At 33.4% G+C, this 21443-nt stretch overlaps 1 protein-coding gene across 5 annotated transcripts in view; it reads right to left on the bottom strand.

Annotated features, from left to right (window-relative positions):
* DCDC1 (doublecortin domain containing 1) overlaps positions 1-21443 on the bottom strand; it is a 439498-nt gene that overhangs the window by 335914 nt on the left and 82141 nt on the right. For all 5 annotated transcript variants that reach the window (XM_059138743.1, XM_059138722.1, XM_059138732.1 and 2 more), the window contains one exon: positions 7830-7996. In XM_059138743.1, coding sequence (XP_058994726.1) covers positions 7830-7996 — 167 coding nt within the window. The remainder of the gene's footprint in view (positions 1-7829; positions 7997-21443) is intronic.

Consider the following 21443-nt stretch of genomic DNA (forward strand, 5'->3'; position numbering starts at 1 on the left):
GCACTTGAAATGTGGACATTGAGACCGAGGAATTAAGTTCTTTTATTTTATTTAATTATAATTAATTTAAACTGAAGAACCACAAGGGATTTTAACAGTGTATTGGGCAGTACAGCTCTAGAAGATGTAAGTCACTTGTGGCTTGCCGAGGCTGCAGACTAAGATCTGTCCAGTACCTTTTACTTATGCCATCATTCTCTTTTCTGAAACATTCAATAATTACTTCCCAGTGAATAGGAAGTGTTAATAAGTAGATTCTTCGCATATCTTTTATCCATGTATATAATTCGCTTTATTTAGGAACTTGAAACCTTTTAAAAATGTAACTGGATGTTGGTTGTTTTTTGGAAATTATGTAAAATTGATTTTCTGACATAATTACTTTGAAAATATTTGAGACAGTGAAAAATTAATGTTATAATTCTTTGCATCTTTGTTATATATATAAAATATTGGCAAATAATGAGTTATAATATTTAAAATCAGCAATTTATTGTTTTATTTAACATTTATTCAAGCTAATGCTATGAACAACAGGTGAGAGAAAACCACTATATGCCTCTTAATAAAATAAAGCAAGCCAACGATTTCTAAAACATTAACTCTAAGAATCTCCCTTTCATCAATCAGTAGTCAGACTTAATAATCAAAGATCTTAACTAACAATCATTGACAACACTGATCAATTTGAATAGAAAATAGAAAATGCTAGTCAATCCTCAAGACAGTTGGTTTTCCTCCCCTTAGGAATATGCCTTCAATACTGCTTTAGTTCTCCAAGGGAAAAAGAAAATTTCATATTCTTGTCCATTCACACAAACATCTCAGTGAACGTTATTGTTCTGGGAGGAGGGGGCAGCAGGCAGGGGGCCCAGGATGTTGACGGAACAGATAGGATGTCAGGTGAAGATAGAATGCTGTGCCCTCTCTAACCAGCTGAAGACTCGGCATGATTGTTTTCTTACAAATAATACCTGTGGGTGTTGAAACTGTTCAGGGAATCTATCAAACACACTCTTTCACTTTGCTGCTGTAACTCTATAAAATTTATTCTCATTTCAAAAGAGTCATAGGCAATAATACCTGTAGGTGGTTGAGTAATTTAAAGAAAATTTGTCAGGCCTACTTTCACTTACTTTACCAGAACAATTTTATACTTCTTTGGAGGTTTTAAAATGCAACATTTTCCACTCAGTATGATTAAAAATTTCAAAATAAGAGCCCCTCATCTTAAATTAAATATAAGTAAAGAAAATATAATATTAGGATGTTTAAAAATAAAACTGAGATCCAAAAAGGAAAATAAATTAATGTTGAACCATTTCCATTTTTTAAAATTATAGAAAGAATTCATACATAGATGTATGAGAACAAAAAGTATCTAACCAGTGTGATATTAGGGAAAAATGCATTATTACATTAATGCCAAATTATCATTCTCAGGAAATCATTCTCAGGAAAATCTGAAGGCTGAGGTCTATGAGCTTATAAAAGCTATCTATACAAATTGTAAAATACATAAATGGAAGAATAAAGGTAATAACCTTTCCAGATTATTTAACTTTCTTTAGTAACTCATCTATATCCATATTAAGTTTACTTTATGTTAAGAAATGCAGTAAATGCAGACTTTTAAAAATTTTCTATTTTGCAATTTGCATTTTTAGTCACAAGTTCAGAGGGAGAAAAAGCTCAGTAATGCTTTGTTTGAAATGTATTTTCCATAGTAATTCATTAAAAAGATAGTAAAAAGTTAAAAAAATCTTTTAATTAATCAAAAAAGTGATAACATACTTTTTGAAGTGTTTTTAGATGATTAAAGTGTTTTAGTGATTTGAAGACGAAGACATATTTTCAATCTCCAAATGGAACTTACTCTTCATTAAAATGTTCATAATCACATAAGCAGGAAAGTCTATCTCCCTATATAATCATTTCAAAATACCATTTTTAAAGTCAAAGCTCTTATTTGATGTTTATTTCTTGAAGGGATATTAAATATTAATTAAGATAATATTTTGAATTGAAAGATACCCAAATGAGATGTCCATAAAACTCTGTTTTTATATAACTGAATTACCAGAAAAAAGGAAAACCTCTAAGTATAATCATTTTTTGAAAGTGAGTTATTTAATAAATAGTTTTCATGGTAAAAAGTTCAAATTTGAGCCAGAGACACATATTTGACATTTGGTAGTATAATTCTAAGAGAATTAGAGAAAAATACAGATTGGAAAGTTTTTCTCCTGACCTAAACAGCTTTATGACAAGTCAAATGAAATGTTCCATTAGTGTCATGGATAAATGATGGAAAATAAACAGTATTTCAATATCATTTCCTGTTTTATCCCATCGTGGTTTTGTCCCTCTCTGTAATAATTACCTATGCACAAACTCTAGATGGCAATATTGCACTTACTGTACTTTCAAAAAAATTGTCACAGTCAGTCCCCACATATCCTCTTTATCAACATTTTATGTGCCATGGATCTATAGCCTCTTATTATAAGTGTAATGAAGCAGAAGTTATTGAAGCATTTTATTGATTGCTCAGATCACAAGTTTACTGCCATACTGAATTGGCACCTTACTCACTGAAGCAAACTGCTGACACCTTTTTTAAAAAGTGACAACTACATCTATTTCATGACCAGAAATCCATTTTCATCTCTATCAAGACAAGAATGCAATTTTCACTTCATTTAACTGATGTTAGGCCTGCTCAAAGCATGACACTTAGAAAAAGACACAAGTTTAAGGTTCTTAAAATACTTCAAGTAACTAGAATGCAGCTTGGTTTCAGGGAAAGAAAAAAAATCATCCATCATTCAAATCTACAAGCAACATAAAATTCTAAAACATTACCTATCAGAACCTTCAGAAGTAGTTTTCAAACTACTTGAAATATCTGCAACACAATTCTAATGTGTTTAATAGTAAGTTATATTTATATGTTATAAATTTCGTTCCAAGCTTTCAAAAGACATCAAGAAGTTCAAAACTGAACTATTTTGGGTATTGCCTCATGAAGGTTAAATCAAGGAAATAGCACAATTTTTTAATGTATATATATCTGGGGATCTAATGTACAGAAAGTGAGTACAGTTAACAATACTATATTACATACTTGAAATTTGTTAAGCGAATAGATCTTCAATGTTCTCACCACAAAAGAGAAATGACAATTATGTGAGATGATAGAGGTATCAACTAACCCTAGTATGGTAAACATTTTATAATATTTAAGTGTATCCAAGCATCATGTTATACACGTTAAACTTACATAATGTTATATGTCAATTATATCTCAATAAAGTGGGGAGGAAAAGTAGCTGGCTTATCAAAAATAAAGTATATATAAAAAATGAAATAGAAATAGTTACTTCTTCAATTGTGTTAAGACTCATAAATGACTTTGACTTAATATATAAGATATAAAAAATAAACTTCCAATACTTCTTTTATGGAAAATTAAAATATTAACATTCCTTTAAGAATACTTTCTGCAAGTGACATATTCTGTCAGCACTAAATGTAATTCAAGCATACTTTGAACTGAATCTTTTCTGATAAAACTATATTATTATTATTATTGGTTTGCTATCTAAGTATCAAACTTATTAAGAGCGTGGATAAAGTGAACCAACATTAACTTAGAAAAAATTTTTAAAATCTAGAGCTTACATAAAGATTAGTTCAATGTAATAATAAAATAGATTTCAGTTTTCAACTGCAAAACCAATACATGCTGAAGTTGGAAGTTCATTTCCTCACCTAATTACATAAAGTTATAGTACAATAAAGTCATAGTACAATTCTAGTTTAAAAAGTGAAACCTAATTTTTGAAATAGAGATTTAGTTTCTGAGATTCTTAAACCTAACACATCAAATATAGAACATTTAGAAGTAGCAGATAATAGCATTTTTAAAAAGTACCTTACTTAAATTAATAAATAAAAAGAACTATATACCAAAAAAACTTGAATCACTCAGGCAGAAAATTATAGTTTTCAACAAACTTCATTAAGTAAGGGTCTATTACAAATAGCCCAAGTACATATTTCAAAATTAAAATTACAGAAATAAAACACTTCCCTGCAGCTTTAGACATAAGTAGAAATTGTCAGTGTTTTTTTTTTTTTTTAAGTTTAGAAAATGCTCCAAGAGTTCAAGAAATATTTGGGTGTATTTTTCTTATTTCTTGTTTTTAAGTAATCAACAAGCTAAAACTAAATTTCCAAGATGATCATTTCTTTCCAAAGTGCTGAAAGTTAGGAATAAAATTAAAAATTTCCTTCACATTTTTTCATATCTTAAATTTCACAGAGACTGTGATATTCTTCATAATTAAGATGGTGGTTGTTAAGATATTACAGTTGGATACTCATCTCCTTTGTTTCTCTCTGAATTTAAAAAATGGCTATGCAATCAATAACAACTGTTAAACCATCCTGTGAACCACTTTAAATGATTAAAGCTGTATGTTTATGAGTTCTTTTAGAAACTATTTTCAAAGAAGACTGCAATGCACTCATTATTTAAACGTATACAGGAATTTTGTTGGCTGGAGGAAAAAAATTCAAAGTAGTATCAAAATTGAGAAGACATTTCCAGCAATAGACATTTCCTAAAGATCACGTTCCTACTTAAGATCAGTCATTCCAAATCATTATTTGTAGAGCCTCCTGGCACAGTTCCATGGACTTTTATGTATCTCTACAGTGTTTCTGAAGAGACTGACATAGATTTTGTTTACTGACAGCAACGAAAAGCTCTATGTAGGATCATACATAAAGACGATCATGTTTAAAAATCACTAATATCATTTTAAAAGGTAGTGCAGGCTTGTGTTTTGGCCTCTGTTTAGCCATGTTAGGCCTATGAATGACAGCTTCCCTGCTTGAAGCACACAGAAAGCACAGCCTTCCTCATTCACTGACAGGACTGTGGCCTTTTCACACGTTCCTTCCACAGCAGTGTTTGTCCCCAAACACTGGAACTCGACACAATGGCATTCCTACTTCAACACCCCCACCAACAGCACCACTACTTAACAAGAATGCTAATGAGATGGAACAGTCCCTGTCGCTGAAAGTGTTAACTGCATTTCATAGGAATGCGTTTATGCTACTTCAAAGATTACCAATTAAATAGATTCTGCTTAGCTCTGAGCAATTTCTAAGATGTTTCACTTTTAAGGAAATAAATGTGATAAATGTAAGACTAAGTAACTTTATGCTGTCCTAAATATAATATCTCATTTTATATACATGAATCAGTATACATTTAAGACAACACTAATGTAGTGGGCTTAATTCGGTTGCATGCTATAATAGCCAAGTTAGAGTTAGAAATTGAAAAATGAGTAAGTCTATAAACATAAAACCAGTAGTTCTGACTTTCCTTTTAGTGGTATTTTATCAGTTTATTTAAAGGAAATGCCCTTTGGGAATCCCAAGACATCCAATTTAAAGATGGAAAGAAATTTTCTTTGACAGAATCCCAGCAAAACAATATTAATGTTTTTATATATAATCTCAGAAGAGAAATCAATGGAAATAATATCAAGAGTTCATCTAATTCTATAATTTATAAGCTTAGATTTGTTAAGGAAGTAGGAATCATTACCCATCTCCATTTTACCTGATTCCTCAACATGATCTTATATAAAACTAAATAGAAAAGCCTATCTCTAAGGTCAAATGAAGTAAATGCAGTTCAAATAAAGTTCATTAATGCTAAGAAGGATATTTGCTAACAAGTCCTACTCATGTTAAAATAATTGCCAGGCTTAACACTTAGCTACTGATGACCTGACAATGGTACAGCTACAGTGACTTTTCTAAACATTGCAAATAATTTTAAATGAAATCATGATATAACAATACAAAAGAGACTCAAGAATACATAGAATTGAGCATATCTAAAAGAAATAGAAATTTGCATGGAAATGCATAACAGGTAAATTTCTATTTCTTTTTCTTCATTTTTATATTTTAAATAAACCTAAAAAAGTATCATATTAAAACTGTTGAGTGCAAATGTTTATTATTACAATTTAGCAAAAGTAAAAGGTTTAGTTAGGAATGGCAAAGAGCCTAGGTTTTTAAACATTCCCAAATCTGGCATAGTGTGAATGATATAGACAACTTCAAAGATGCTAAAAATGTTAATTTTGTTCATATTTTGCTCAAATGTACTTTTCATCAATTCTGAGTCCTAAAGAAACCTTTAAAATCAAAGCAGTAGCTCTTGAAATACTTTCTTTTTTCACAATATACGGAACTCTTTTCAATCTAGTTCAACTGCTCAATTTTACATGTTTAGGACAATGGAATAAAAAACAAGCCTTAATTACTTTCTGAGCAGTTTCTTATCTCTAACATCCTCACTTTTAATAAAATTTTTAAAATGTTTAAGTTTTTTAAGATTTGATTTAAACAGTGCTTTTCTTGTACTGCAGAATGATCTCTTTTTTAAACATCAAAAAATTTTAAACTAATAAGTAGAATCAAACAATTTAATACCAAATAAATGATTATAATAAAATTGGTCATCTATTTTATGATATCCTTGTATCTTAAAAGTTAACTAATATTTCAATTTGAATAATTTCACCAAAATAATAATAAATTTTGTAATATTTATACCAGATTTTATATATGATACTGGGGAAAAAATTTAAAAAGAAGTTTGAATTTTTATTTTTCATATTTATCTTTATAAGTAGCTTTATCTACGATAATTATTAATCCCACTTCTGGATCCACTGAGATTAATTAACTAAGGAAATAATCACATTTTGAGAATAAAAGTTTCTCATGGGAAGATATTTCTTGCTAGTTCTGGACACCTTAGTTCAAGAATTTCTTCTCGTCAATACAAATTGTCCTTTTCCAAAAAGACAGCAGGAGGTGCTGTATGAACACTGAGACCACATCCCATTCCTCTCTCCCCTCCCCCAGCACACAGAGAATAATAGCGTGATGTTTTCAAAATATCCATTTTTCAGTGGCCTGTGGCCTGAAATAATGAGCCCCGTCCTAAATTGGAACCTCATTATTAGAAATGTAAAACCTAGACTTTATTTAACATGGTAAAATATATGTTTAACTTCTTAAAACCAAGTGCAAAGGGGATTCTAAAAATGTGGCAACTGTTTTTATTTTATAAATGGCCATCAATCATTCTGCTTTGTAATTTTAGTTCCACTTTAAGATAAATCAAAGTCCCTATATGTCCTTATAAAAATATCAAAATCTTTACACATACACACATCTCACAGTTATGGAAAGGATACTTAAAAATTAAAAGACACAAACTTAACCTGATTACTTTCTAAACATACAAGTTAAATAAGCATAAATGAAGTGAGTTAGTCTTGACAAGAAGTTAATTCACAATTTCATTTCCCAGAATGTGACTGATTTACATTTTAGCCTACCTTCTACAATAGCAATTCTGATTTCATACTAAAAAAGAAAAAAAGGCTGAGCATTTAAACCTTCAAATGATTTAGGAGCTATTCATTTTCTTGCTTAAAGTAACTGTCTATAGGAATTCCACATAAGGACTTGCCTTCGCTTTGCACAGTATGCAGCAAGAAAAGATGAGACATATGACATCCCATACCAAAAGACAGATACAATTAGCCCCATTATTGCTGGCTTTGAGATTACAGAAGCAGCATTTTGGCTCCCTAACGGGCACTGAGTTCACAAAATACATGTCACAGTTTTTTTATGACACAATGCCAATCATCACCTCTATATAACCAAGTACATTTTAAAACACATAATAAAGCAATTTTTAAAGAGGGATGACTCACCTGTGTATAATATTTTTTTGCAGACTTTAGTCGTTGGTACAAGGCCAAAAGAACTCCTTGGATGTACATCTTAGATCCTGAGGGGCTGAAACCTTCTCCCTTAGAGACCCAAACTGGTCCCCGCAAAGGTGTGATGGAATTTTGCAGGCATTTTTCAAGCAGAGGAACTATACAAGAAAATAAGGGAAAATAAATTCTTTTGACCCAACTGAAAATGCACTGCCTGGAACACAGTCCCAATACCAGAACTAACTCTTAACATCTATTATTTATATCTGACCTGGGTTAAGTCTTACAGAGGCAATTCCTGCATTACTAGTGGCCACCATGAAGGATGTATTTATATTGAGATACCCCCCATGCAAGACTCATAAGCTTTGTGAGCACACCTGAATAGTTCTGAAGTGTGCCTAACTAGCTGCACAGAGTGTCATGGTGTGCACTGATTGCCTTATCTTCTCATTTATCACAGATGAGTTGGAACCAACCTTGCTGAAATCTACTTGCATTGTCCTGATAAAATTGTAAGATCCATGTTGTTTCTGTATATAGCTTCCCATAGAGGAGTCTATATATCTAAAATATCACATCTGGAAATTATTCATAAAATATAATCCACACCTTTATAAGCCATCCTATTCAAGTCTTTTCACTGCCATTGCTTAAATAACCCATAAAAACAGGGTGGTACCGCTGTTTAAAAATAAAGGGAATCTTAAGCAAGCATTTTATCGCACCTTTTTGTTTTTAAGTTTTGAGATATAAGCTAAAGATTTAGGAATGTTATTTCAGCACCCGTTTTGTAAACATTTAGAAGATATTTACTTGTTGGCCTGTATTGCAACATCTATACTGGACTTGACAGACATGTTTATACACTTTTTCACACGATTAGCTTATAAAGTCTTTCTAGTGTAAAATAGTCAAATAACATGGCAGCTAGCTATCATTTTTTTAAGATTTAATTTCCCTCAGAAATGCCAGAAATGAAAAATAAAAAGAAATCTTAGGCACATTTGGGAACCCGGGAAAATGAAAGGATTTCATTTTTTAACTTGGTCTTAAGTATACACGTGCGACACAATATAAACATACAAAATAACTATATGGCTTGGCTACCTGATTCTGATACATATTTCTAATAGAAAAGAAATTAAATAGATCACCAGCAAAGAAAATAGCTCCTAGCTCCATGCCATTGGTTATGTTATATGTGGCATATTTTATGCAGAGAGGCCTAGCGTAGCAATCTGGAAATTGAATTACAATTAGCTTCAGCTGAGCTGCTGAGCGGCTGAGTTATGCAAATGGCCTTTACTACTGGTATTCTGCTGAATTTTGCTCCTAGTAAAAAAGTTATGCATTTTATGGCACTAAGTTCTGTAACTCTCTACCATAGCACAATTTAAATTCTTTCTAATATATTCAACACTAAGGAGAAAGTTAGAAATAGAACTTAAGCTTCTCTGAATCTCCTATAAAGTTAAAAGAAAATTATGACCCAATGACTACTGAGACATCTTTAGATGTGTTCGTGAAATTCATTCATCCAGCCTCAGAAATTAATTTCTAAAATTCTCATAACAAAACCATGTTTATATTGGAGCAATTACTTCTCTCTACTAAGTTTTATCATAACAAATACCACAAACTTTTTAAAATATAAGATCACATATACTATAAAAGAAAGAAAAAGAAAAAAACTTATTTTTAGAATTGTAACTCTTCAATCTTTTAAAAAAGTATGATATAAACCAATCTTGATTTTAATTTTTCCTAAAGAAAACTAGCTTAAGAATCATCAGTGCTTTTACTTAACTGCTGTAACATTCATACATTACTGTGTATTGGGTTTTAATTTGTAAACTTTTAATTTGGTACACTCATTGAACCTATTACAGTTTTTGAACATGGAAAGGCATTACATAAATAGCTAATAAGTTGAAATAATTTTAAGTAAATTGGGAAGTGGGTAATAAACTTGAATGATCTACTTCCTAAATTTAATCTTGAATTTAAACCTGAGAACACATTCTCAGATTCTCTAGTTCTATAACCTTATTCATCCTTGCTTGCCACAAAGTAACTTTCAAATTCTTTATTTCAGTCTAAGGAATTCCAAGGTATGATTTCATAGATCTTCTAATACAAGTTCTACTTTTTGCAGAGCTTATGTCCCCTTAAATAAGAATTTAAGAAAAAAACTTATATATAGCTTAGGAAAAAATACAAATTATATCAAAATGCAAGCAGTGTCAGAACTGATATAGGATGGAAAATAGCTCCCATGCTCCACATGATTTATGTAATTAGGAATACTATGGAAACCAGAAATAGCAAAGCAAAGAAAGCAGTATTCACAAGCAGGTTTTATAAGGGACCTCAGAATCTGCTCTGAACTTGTTGAATAATCTGTTCAGTATTCTAGAATCTCCCTGCTGGAAGCAGGGTCCTCATTATAACCACAAGAGCGCTAATAAAGGTTAGCCTCTGAATCAGGGATTAGAAGGCTCTTTTCTTTTTGGGAGCTGCAAACTAGTAACTTTGATGATCTTCTTGAAAAGGAAGACAAAGCACACTCCAAGAACAAACAATGTTTCCACTAACTAGGAAGGTACAGAAAACAGAAGAAAATGATACGCCCTAAATACTTCGAAAGGAAGTATAAATAAGTCTAATATATTTTAAAAAATAAAATTTATTAATCAGTTACAATTAGAGAACACTCCATTAAAAGGATTGACTTAAAATGACAGTTTTGAAATATAATAGAATAATTGGTTAAAAATAAGTCAATTGACTTTTCAACCCCAACCGTAGATTTTTAACATGAGTATGAATTACTTTTTAAGCATTTTAGTGGATATTTGTAATGTTCTATACCCAAGACAATTCATAAGTGTCCTTAACAAACCTTTTTCTTTTATGTAGAGTTCTTTTTTACTCTGTTTCTGGAGCTAAGTGCATTAAAGATTATTGCATAAAGATGTGCAAAAACCAAAGGCAATTATTTAGAAAGGACAATAGACACTTTTTAACCATGGAAAGAGCATAAACCTAGATGTTGCTATGAGCTAACAAGGCCCATGAGAGTCACTCAAAGAAAAAAAAAAATTTCTTTCCCAGTGAATGAACACCAGGGTATTATTTCGTGGATAAACCACGAGTTTCTCCTTTAAACTGCTACTCAGAGATATTGCCTCACTCAGTAAGGTTAGCTGGCTCCTATAATTCTACATTCCTTTAAAACTGGTGTGCACAGGTACACATAGCATTTCTTCTGAAGTTTGAGGCCTTTATTACAGGTGTTCTACCTATTTGCTCTTATTTACATAATAGCAACCAGAGCTTTGCTTTTCTGTAATTTCAGTATTTTCATTAAATAGGGCCTCAAAATTTTTATTAGATAAGTGGTTTGGAAATTACTCATTCATTAAATTTATCAATATACATAGATGAGTCCAATGTGATCATTCCATTGGGATCATTATCACCACTGGAGAATAGCTTTTTATCCATTTTGTTTATTCTCAAGTTATGACTACAGGGTAACTTTAAATGAACCCAATAGTTTCAACGCGTTTGGACTGAGGACTGAGGATGCTGAGTAAATAGATCATTTAACTGAAAGGAGTAATTTCCCGGGTAGAGTTAGTATTGAGCATCATGGGTAAACAGATCTTATGATTGAAAGTAATAGCTATATCAGATTCATAACTATCAATAGATACTTTTCTCACTCATGCTGTTCCATTTCCTTGCATTTGTTTCTCCTTTTTTCCATCTGCGAATATATTCTTGTCCTTCAAGGTTTGTATCAAATGTTATGTTCTGTGGCAAAATATCCCATGTTACTCAGACAGAATGGAGCTGTTCCCCTTCTATGCTTCCCAGAGCATTGTTTGTAATTTTATTTCCCCTTTACTGATTTGAATTAATTCTTATCTTTTCCACACCCATTTCCATCCTCCAGTAAATCACAAATGCTTTAAGGTTTTGAGACCATAGTGGGTTTTGGTTTGTAAAAGCAGTGCTCAATAAATGTCTACCAGACAAATTAAAAATACTTTGGATAAGCTGCAGACAGTCTTTTAGGCAAATTTTAAGACCATGAGTTCAACTTATGCACAAAGACTATGCACACTTAGAATCTGTAACTTTCTGTGATCAAATGAAAATTTGATCAAAATTTAATAACTATTTATAGGCTAGAATTTTGAAGCACATTTAGAATATGTACAACTGTTTTGTCTTAATTCTCCTTATAAAAGATCTTAAAAACTAAGAAGGAAATTATAAAAGAAAATGATACATTTTGGCAATGAAGCATTAACAAGCCAGAAGGCCAGAGGTGGGTACTTAAAAAGTCTTGGAAAAGCCTCATGTGCTCTATCCTACCCTGTCATAAATCATGCTACTATAGGAAAAGGCACAAAATAAAACCTATGTAACAAAGCAAAAATACTAGGTTAAGGTCAAAATAGCCACTGTAAATACTAAAAATGATACCCTCTAAGAACACCAAAGACAATAAGTTCAAAAGCTATTCATAAAAAAGGAAGCTGTTCAGCCTTCAAGCACTTCATTACTAATAAGAAGTTTGAACTGATTTGGATTCATGATGGGAGCAGTACAAGAATTTTTGATAAGGAGGCAAATATCTCCCTAAAAAGAAACCACAAAGCTAATGGAACTTTGACTGGAGTGCCTGTCAAATTCTATACCTAGAGAATATAAGTCTTTTTCCAAAAGTAACATCTTACATTAAAAGAGATACTTTGCTTACTCGTTTGAATCTGCTATGGAAAGCTAAAAAGAGGATTTTTTTAAATTAATATGTTTTCAAAATGCACTGGAAATAATCAAAGGCTTTAATAACCTACTGTGAATTAAAAATTAAAATTCATGCCAATTAAATATCCCGAGTCGTAATTTACATAATACAGTAATCTTCACATTTCAGTCTGAGTACATAAGACTGTGGGAAAAAAGAGCACTGTCCAGAGCATAATTACCTATAAAGAAACTTCTACATGTTCTCTGGCAGCAAGTTTCAGATCTCAGTCTCAAAAATACTCAATTATTGTTTAGCAGGACATCATTTGGAAATTCTCCCATTTAGTTGGAATTTATTTTTAAACAAAGTTTACCTAAAAAGTCTTTTTTGGAGGAAACAAAGTGAGCTCTTTAAAGATACTAAGACTTGACTACTTCCCATCCAGGAAGTATGCCTGGAGGTAGTATGAGTTAGTGCCAAGGTATGTGTGTTTTTTAATGCTCTTTATCCATAGTTGGAAAGCTCGTGGTCCCTGAACAACCAGCAGATGCCACTCAAAAGCATAGTCTGCTGGGAAGATTGAATGAGGTAAAGCATACTGTCTCCAGTATTGCTTGATTTCTATCAGTATATTTTTATTCAAACAAAACTAAACTAACAGCTGCTGTGTACTTTTGTTTATGTGCTATATGTCAAATGTTACTGTCCCTAAGGTACTTATGTGAAAAGATTTAGCAGGCATTTTCTTAAATACCGATGCCTACCCAAATTTGGATTTTTCCTCCACTGAACAAAATGACAAGTACACGATTGCTATACTTAGAGCAATCTTTCACAGCTGCTTTAGTTTTTCAGTGATCCTATTAAACTGACGGCATATTGCCTGTGGGGTCTACAGTGTTATAATACTGCTCTAAGAGACATTGATTTGTATGATAGGATCAAACAGAATAGGGATGCATTGGGGGGAAGAATTTCATAGGTCATATTGTTTTTACCTGAGTAAAATTTAATTTAGACATTGTGACCTTTGCAGAACACCTGGTTATTTTAATTGCTGATATGTGGGTGAACATTGACATTGGGGCTTAGAAAGTAGGAAATCTTAGGTCTCCTCTGTTTTGAAAATGCATCCTGAGTCATGTCTTTTCTTAAACTGAACGAAGTAGCTGTGCATTAAATATGCTGGCACATCTTCTGCTCGAGCAAGTGGACCGAAATGGTGTGAATTGTTAATGCCTTGCTGCTTTGGTTCACGGCTTGTGATTGATCATTTGTAACTATATCTACTCCTTGTTCCATGAAATCAAGTATGGAGTAATGGGTTCATCAGATTTTGGGGTTAAATTGAGAGTGAAGAGGTACTGTGTGTGGAAATAAGAGTTGCCATGTTCAGGGCTGGCCTTGTAACAGCATGGAATCTAAAGGCGATATTCAAAACCACTTCACTCATCATACGCTTACTGATTCTGAATAGGGCCCATTTGCAGGGGACATTTGGTAGTTTTCCAATACGCTTTATGCCTCTTTCTACTTCCACCACCATGCACATCTTTTTTTCATACATCCCAGTAGCACATTGGAAGAACAGGTCAGCATACACAATTCATTTATTTAAATAACTTGATTTATACAAGTAGAAATAAGCTGGGAATTCTATTGTGCCTTGCCTTCCCCCTCAACAAAAATAATAGTGTGTGTGTCTTTGAAAATAAAAGTGTTTTGTGAATTCAGTTCCTTGGGCCTCTTAAATATTTGGTATTTAATAATAACATAAAATAATTGAACTGATATATGTACAACTTTATGGCTACTTAAATACTGAGAATTAACATTATCTAATCTATTTTATGTGCTCATGGACTATATCAATATAGTAATTGAATATATATGGCCGGTCTTCTCAAACTAAAAAGCTCTATACAAAAATGTAAGGTCTTATCTTAGAATTAGTTTTGGAAAATACAATACATGGAATTTAATAAATAAAACAAACAAAAACTAGAACTAAAGACCTTTAGAAATGTCAGTATATAATTGTTTGCTTAACAACTGATCCTTTTTTTTGCATTATTATTTTTTATTTTTATTACTACTGAGAAAAGCTTAATCCAAATGGTGGTAACTGAGGCACCACTTAACTTTTGACCCCATAGGAAAAGATGAAACAGAAAACATCCTAAAACTTAGGAACAAAATCAAATATACAAAGCATTATATGTATAAGTAACATCAAAAGCAAGCTAACTGTAAAATATTTCCCTTTTTTAAAAGATTTTATTTTTAAGTAATCCCTATACCCAAAGTGGGGCTCAAACTTACAACTCCAACGTCAAGAGTCTCATGCTCCACCAAAGTCTCCACCAGAGTCTCATGCTCCAGCCAGGCACCCAAAAATGTTTCAAAATTCTACTGTTACATTATAAAGTAACAAGTAATATAAATCTTAAAAAAATGTAGCTGGATTCTTTTTCCTTTTTCTTGTTATTTTTTTTCTTTTTTTCTTAAGTCTGAAAGCAGGAATAATAATAATACTTGTCATACACAACCTAATTTAAACTGCCCTAGGTATCATTTAATGTGGGTAAAGCTATTTTGGTCTCCTTAGATGCAAATGCTTGATCAATATATTACATTCAAATATTTTATATATTTGAATCAGGATATATATATATATTGTGAAAAATTTATATATATGAAAAATTTATACTTTTTAATGTGACAAACTAAAAGGTCTTAATAGTTTAAGCAATTAAAATGGAGAGCTCCCTTTTGATATTCATTTCTCAATGTTTATTTCACAAAAGTAGAATCCTCTATAGTTAGTATTTTTACATAGTTTGTCTACTATCCCATCTCTTCTGAAAACTTTATGGGGAAGAAAACCTCTCTATACTGAGTCATGTTCTTTTACATGGAGAGCTCTGTTTTAAAAAGATTAAACAGTAATAATTAAGCTATTTGTTTTCACTGGTAATTATACTTAAGTTTTTAATAATAAACCTCTAGGATCATTGGAACATCATTAAAGTAAGGGTAAGATCTCTGGTTCAAAGACTGAGAATAAGAAATAAAAAGCAGAAGCTATAAAGAAAGACAAACTCCAGGAGAAGATAGAAAGAACAAGGACTTGGCTAAAACATTACATAAATACTGAAGCAAGTTTAGCCCAACGAAACCTAGAAGTGATGATCATATCTTCATGAATAGAAAAGAGAGTCTATGTTTTAAAGACTTCAAAAGGGAATTTCTGAGAGATATTAAAGTGTCTCTGAGCAGATTAGCTGCTTTGTGGATGTTAATATCACACAATTCGGCATTCATACATTTAATAAAAGATGACAGTGATCCAATTATAATAGGAGTTCTCCAACTGCCACCAGAAAAAACCCCTTCTTTTTTTAAAATCAAGCTTTTAAAAATTCTTAATATTCTCTATGGATCAATAGTAGAAATTTAAATCAGTGATTACTTTCTGTTTTTGTTCAACCCAACTCTGATGCCTTGAGGTCACTGGAAGTCACTGAAGGACATCTATAAGGCGCCTTGGAACCAAGGCAAAGTCACAGGGTGCACAGTCTTAAGGGAAATCGAAGACTTCTCCTGAGAGACATCTTTCCTACACAAAAGGGCTTTTAACTGGCTGCCTTTGTATAGTCCAAAGAAGCCTAGAGAGATTTAAGGGTTGATTCATAACCACCAGCATTTGGCATCCCTCTTCAGCAAAAGGTCCGAGTTTTGCATTTTATAAAATATAAGAAATAAAGGTAAATAGTACTGGGACCCAAGGATTGGAAAGGGGCAAATGTAGTTAATTTTAAAGAAATCAGGGCTGCTTGGGTGGCTCAGTCAGTTAAGCATCTGCCTTTGGTTCAGGTCATGATCCTGGAGTGTTGGGATTGAGCCCCATGTGAGGCTCCCTACTTAACACACACTCTGTTTCTCTTTGTCCCTCTCCCCTGCTTGTGCACTTGCTCGCTCTCTGTCTCTCTCTCTCTCGCTCTCTCTCAAATAAATACATAAAATATTTTTTTAATATAAAGAAGTTATTGTACCCATAAGTTTGATCTTAATTCCCTAAAAAGTTTTGGAAGAGATTTTAAGATGAATGGTTTGTGAACTCTTGGAAAAATAAACATTAATCACTAGGACCCATATGGAGTAACTCATATAGTAAATAAACTCATATATTAAATAAATATTTAAGGAACAGAGAGGAAGTTTATTGGGGTAAACAGGGAGACTCTTGGGGAAATTCCTTACATGGGGTTTGACATCTCTAACAACAGCATATCACTATTATTTATTCCAGTGGGAAATAGATCCTAATAGACTATAGCTACCATCTATTATTCTTAAGCAAGGACCTACTGCTAAATCTGTATGTCTCTTCCCAGATAAATGGTTATATCTGCAACAAGGTAAGAGAACATACAATGTCTGCAAACCTCCTGTTTAGGTTTTCTACTTAGAATTCATGATTGCTCTCCTTTGATGTTTCTATTTGAAAATGATAGAGAAAGTTCTGATTTTGTGCTTGTGGAGAGGGTGGTTAGGTTATGGACATCAGGGAGGGTATGTGATATGGTGAGTGCTGTGAAATGTGTAAGCCTGATGATTCACAGACCCGTACCCCTGGGGCAAATAATACATTATATGTTAATAAAAATAGTTAATAAAGAAAGAAAATAAAAAATAAAAGTGAGTGCCTGGGTGGCTCAGTCTATCAAGTGTCTGCCTTTGGTACAGGTCATAATCCCAGGGACCTGGGATCGAGCCCCATGTCGGGCTCCCCGCTCAGTGGGGAGTCTGCTTCTCCCTCTGCTCCTGCCTCCCAATTTGTGGGCTCTCTCTCTCTCTCAAATAAAAATAAACTAAAAATCTTTCAAAAAGTGATAGAGAAATATGTCACTTAGCATCCAAAACAAGGTAAGAGAAAGTTATGAATGGATACTGCCTTGGATCCCAAATTTCTTTCCTGGAGAAAGTAATAAAAGGAATCAGAATGAAGACACACACACACACACACACACACACACAGTTGTCCCTTATGGGTCTTGACTTATTCTTAGCTAAAAAAGCAATACCACTTACAAAGTCCAAATTATCTGGACCATTGCAGTTCCACATTTAGCAGAACAGAAGCAGTAGTGATAGCAATAAAAGAGCAGTACTAGGCATTTTTAGGGCATAAAGAGAGAGGGAAGCATTTGACTAGATACCTTCTCAGTGTCCTGAATTTCCCACTCACATCAAAAGGCATCTATGGGGGCACCTGGGTAGCTCAATTGAGCATCTGACTCTTGATTTCAGCTCTGTTGGTGAGAGTCATAAGATCAAGCCCCGTGTGGGGCTCCACCCTTGGTGTGGACTCTGCTTGGGGTTCTCTCTCTTCCCTCCATCTGCCCCTACCCCAGCTAGTGAATGCTCCCTCTCTCTCTAAAATAAATAAATAAAATCTGGAAGAAAAGGGAGGGCATCTAATTACAATGTTTCTAGATAAGGGCAGCATCCCCAATTTTTATACTATTTTATGATTTAGTCCTGAGTTAAACATGGGAATACAGACAAGACTACAAAATCTCTGTCCTCATGGAGCTTAGAATCTAGAGGACAGACAGATATTAAATAAATAATTCCCAGTGCAGTTTTGTGAATTATAATTTAAACAATTAGTATATACAGGGTGCCATTAGTATAACAAAGATACCTGTCCTAGACAAGGGAGGAAAGGAGCATAGGAGCAAGGCAATGTCAGGAAATCATTTCAGAAAAAGAAATATTTAAAATAAGACCTTTAAGATGAGTAGGCAATAGCTTGCAAGATGGTTAGGGTGAGAGAGAATCCAAGTAGGGAAAACATTATCCGGTGAGGTACCAGGGCTTGAAGAAGAATAAAATGTTTGAGGAACAGAAATGAAAAAATAAGATGACTTGAGTGAAGAGATGAAAGGAGCCAGTAGTACTAAGTGAATAAGGAGAAACTGGATAGGGGCCAAATCATAAAGGTCCTTTAGGCCATGATAAAGATTTAAGCATGGGTTTAGTATGAAAAGTTATGATAAGATAAAATCACTTACTTTTTTGAAGATTTTTTTAAGGGGTGCCTGGGTGGCTCAGTGGGTTAAGCCTCAGCCTTCGGCTAAGGTCGTGATGTCAGGGTCCTGGAATCAAGCCCTGCATCAGGCTCTCTGCTTGGCGGGAAACCTGCTTCTCTCTCTCTCTCTCTCTCTCTCTGCCTACTTGTGATCTCTCTCTGTGTGTCAAATAAATAAATAAAATCTTTAAAAAAAATTTTTTTAAAGATTTATTTGAGAGAGAGAGACACAGCAAGGGAAGAACACAAGTAGGGGGAGTGGAAGAGGGAGAAGCAGGCCCCTCATGGAGCAGGGAGCCTGAAGCAGGGCTCGATCCCAGAACCCTGGGATCATGACCCAAGCTGAAGGCAGCCACTTAATGACTGAGCCAGCCAGGCACCCTTAAGATTTTATTTTTAAGTAATCGCTATACCCAACATGGGGCTTGAACTTACAACTCCGAGATCAAGAGTCACATGCTCTACCGAGTCAGACAGTCACCCCATAAAATCATTCCTAAAGATAGTGTTACTAGAGTGATACAATCTAAGTTGGAGATAGGTGAGCTCGTAGATTCATAGCTACATGAACAGTCATATCCATGGAAGATGACTATAAATCTGAGGCAGGAACTTTATTAACATTCTAGAGATCTCTGTCCCTAGTCATGGCATAGTCAACATTTAAAAAAATATTTTTATCAATAACTTAGTGATAAAATTGGTATTCAGGCCACATTTATAAGGGAAAGCAAAGATGAAAGAAACTGTTAATCCCTGAGTGACAGATTAAGTATCTGAAAGATCTTGTAAGGCTAAACTACTACTACTATTAAAATAAAAACCTGGTAAATAGAAATTTCAGAGGAATCAATGTATGCCTATAAAATCAGCAGTACAAGTACAGGATAAGGAAGAAGTGGCTTAAAGCAAATTGTGAACAAAACCTAAGGGACTCTATTTGTCTTTAAGATCAATTTAGGTCAATGATCTGATGTCTAATAGAAATAGTCATGCAATTGTAGATTATATAATGATCTGGGTGAGGGGAAAGGCAGGGGATGTGATACTGCTTTACTTGTCATTGATTGACTTGGGAAAACATATTCTGATAAATTATGAATATTTATGTTCTAAATTTCAGAAACTCAAGTTATGGTTTCATCTACAGAAAGGTGGTAGATTTGTTGTAAAAAGAATACTTCATCTTCTTCAGTTAAGTTAGAGAAAAAACTGGAAGAAAGTAATACACATCTAGGAAACAGATTTGCTAAAGAAATGGAGGAAAAAGTAAACTGGTCTCAAGTAGGCTTCCCACCATGGGACTTAAACTCATGACCCTGAGATCCAGGGTCACGTGATCTACCTTTTGAGCCAGTGAGGTGTCCCTAAAATGGCTTTAAAATATGCTTCAATCTTATGATCAGAATAAAGCAGTATATGCATGAAAATAAATAAAAGAAGATAGGGTTATTTAGCTGGAAGAAGAAAGAGATCTCCTAGAATAAAGGTAACTATCTGATTCAAACACACATTTTTATTTTATTTATTTAACTGAAAGAGAGACAGTGAGTGCAAGAGGGGGTTAGGGCAGACAGAATCTCAAGCAGAATCTCAAGCAGACTCCACTTAGGACATTCATCCCAACCCTGAGACTAGACCCCATGACGTTGAGACCATGACCCCAGCCTAAATCATGACTTTGAAGCTTAACCACCTGAGTCAACCAGGTGCACCAGAACATGCATTTTTAGCAGATAAGACAAAGAGGAACTAAAATCCTGAAGGCCAGATATGAGGGTATCCAAGTCTGACTACTCTTAAAGATGTTATTATAAAAGGGGGAAATACTATAATTGTTACAAAATCACAAACAGTTAACTGGAACCCAGTGAAACCAACCAGAGAAATAAAGATCTTGGAGAGTAGAGTCAGAGCAATCCCCCAAAGGAGGAAGAATCCACAAATACTGTGAAGAGGTAACACTTATGTTACAGATAAATTAATAGAAAGAGCAATTGGAGAATCTCTTTTAAGGATGAGACAACTATCCAAAGAGTGCTCATGAAATCTGAATAAACTGCAAAGAGGAATACTAGGAAGATTAATATCAAATACTCAAAAAAAGTATTTAGGGAATAACCCAAATTTCTGGGTCTAAGATTAAGAAAAGGCAAAGAGAAGATAAATTATGCAAAGAGAAGATAAATTATATTACAGAAGATCCAGACACAGCAATAATAGATCAAGGAGTCAGATCAAAATTCGATGTTAGACTGTGGGAAAATACATCCTGGGTAGGATTATTTAACTCAGGGAGGTGAAAATGGGTAGGACTGGTTTGAACAAAGGATGATATTGACAAACTTGGAGCTTATTGACTTCATATCTCTCACTATGAGACACGCTGCAAGAAAAATATCTACAGGAATATGTTAGAAAAACACAAGAATGAAACAAATAGCAAAGGGAAAGTAAAAGAAAAGAAAGAAGTCCACTGCAGCAAGCAATACAGCCGGTGCCTGTTAGAGAAGGGAAACTTTCTGAAAGGAATTGGAATACAGTAGAGACAAATCCCTAAATGCTGTAGAAAGAGATGACAGAAATGTTAAGACCAGAAGCATCCAAAAACTGAGCAAAGACCCTGTCTACAGGAGGAAATGACATTGTGCTAGTCCTCCTGAATACTAAGACCATGAGGGTCAGAAACATAAACAGCCACTTCAAATCAGAAAACCATGGAGCAAAGTTACTCTCTGAT

Source organism: Mustela lutreola, chromosome 1, assembly GCF_030435805.1.
Source record: "Mustela lutreola isolate mMusLut2 chromosome 1, mMusLut2.pri, whole genome shotgun sequence".
In the NCBI taxonomy this organism is placed as follows: Eukaryota; Metazoa; Chordata; class Mammalia; order Carnivora; family Mustelidae; genus Mustela; species Mustela lutreola.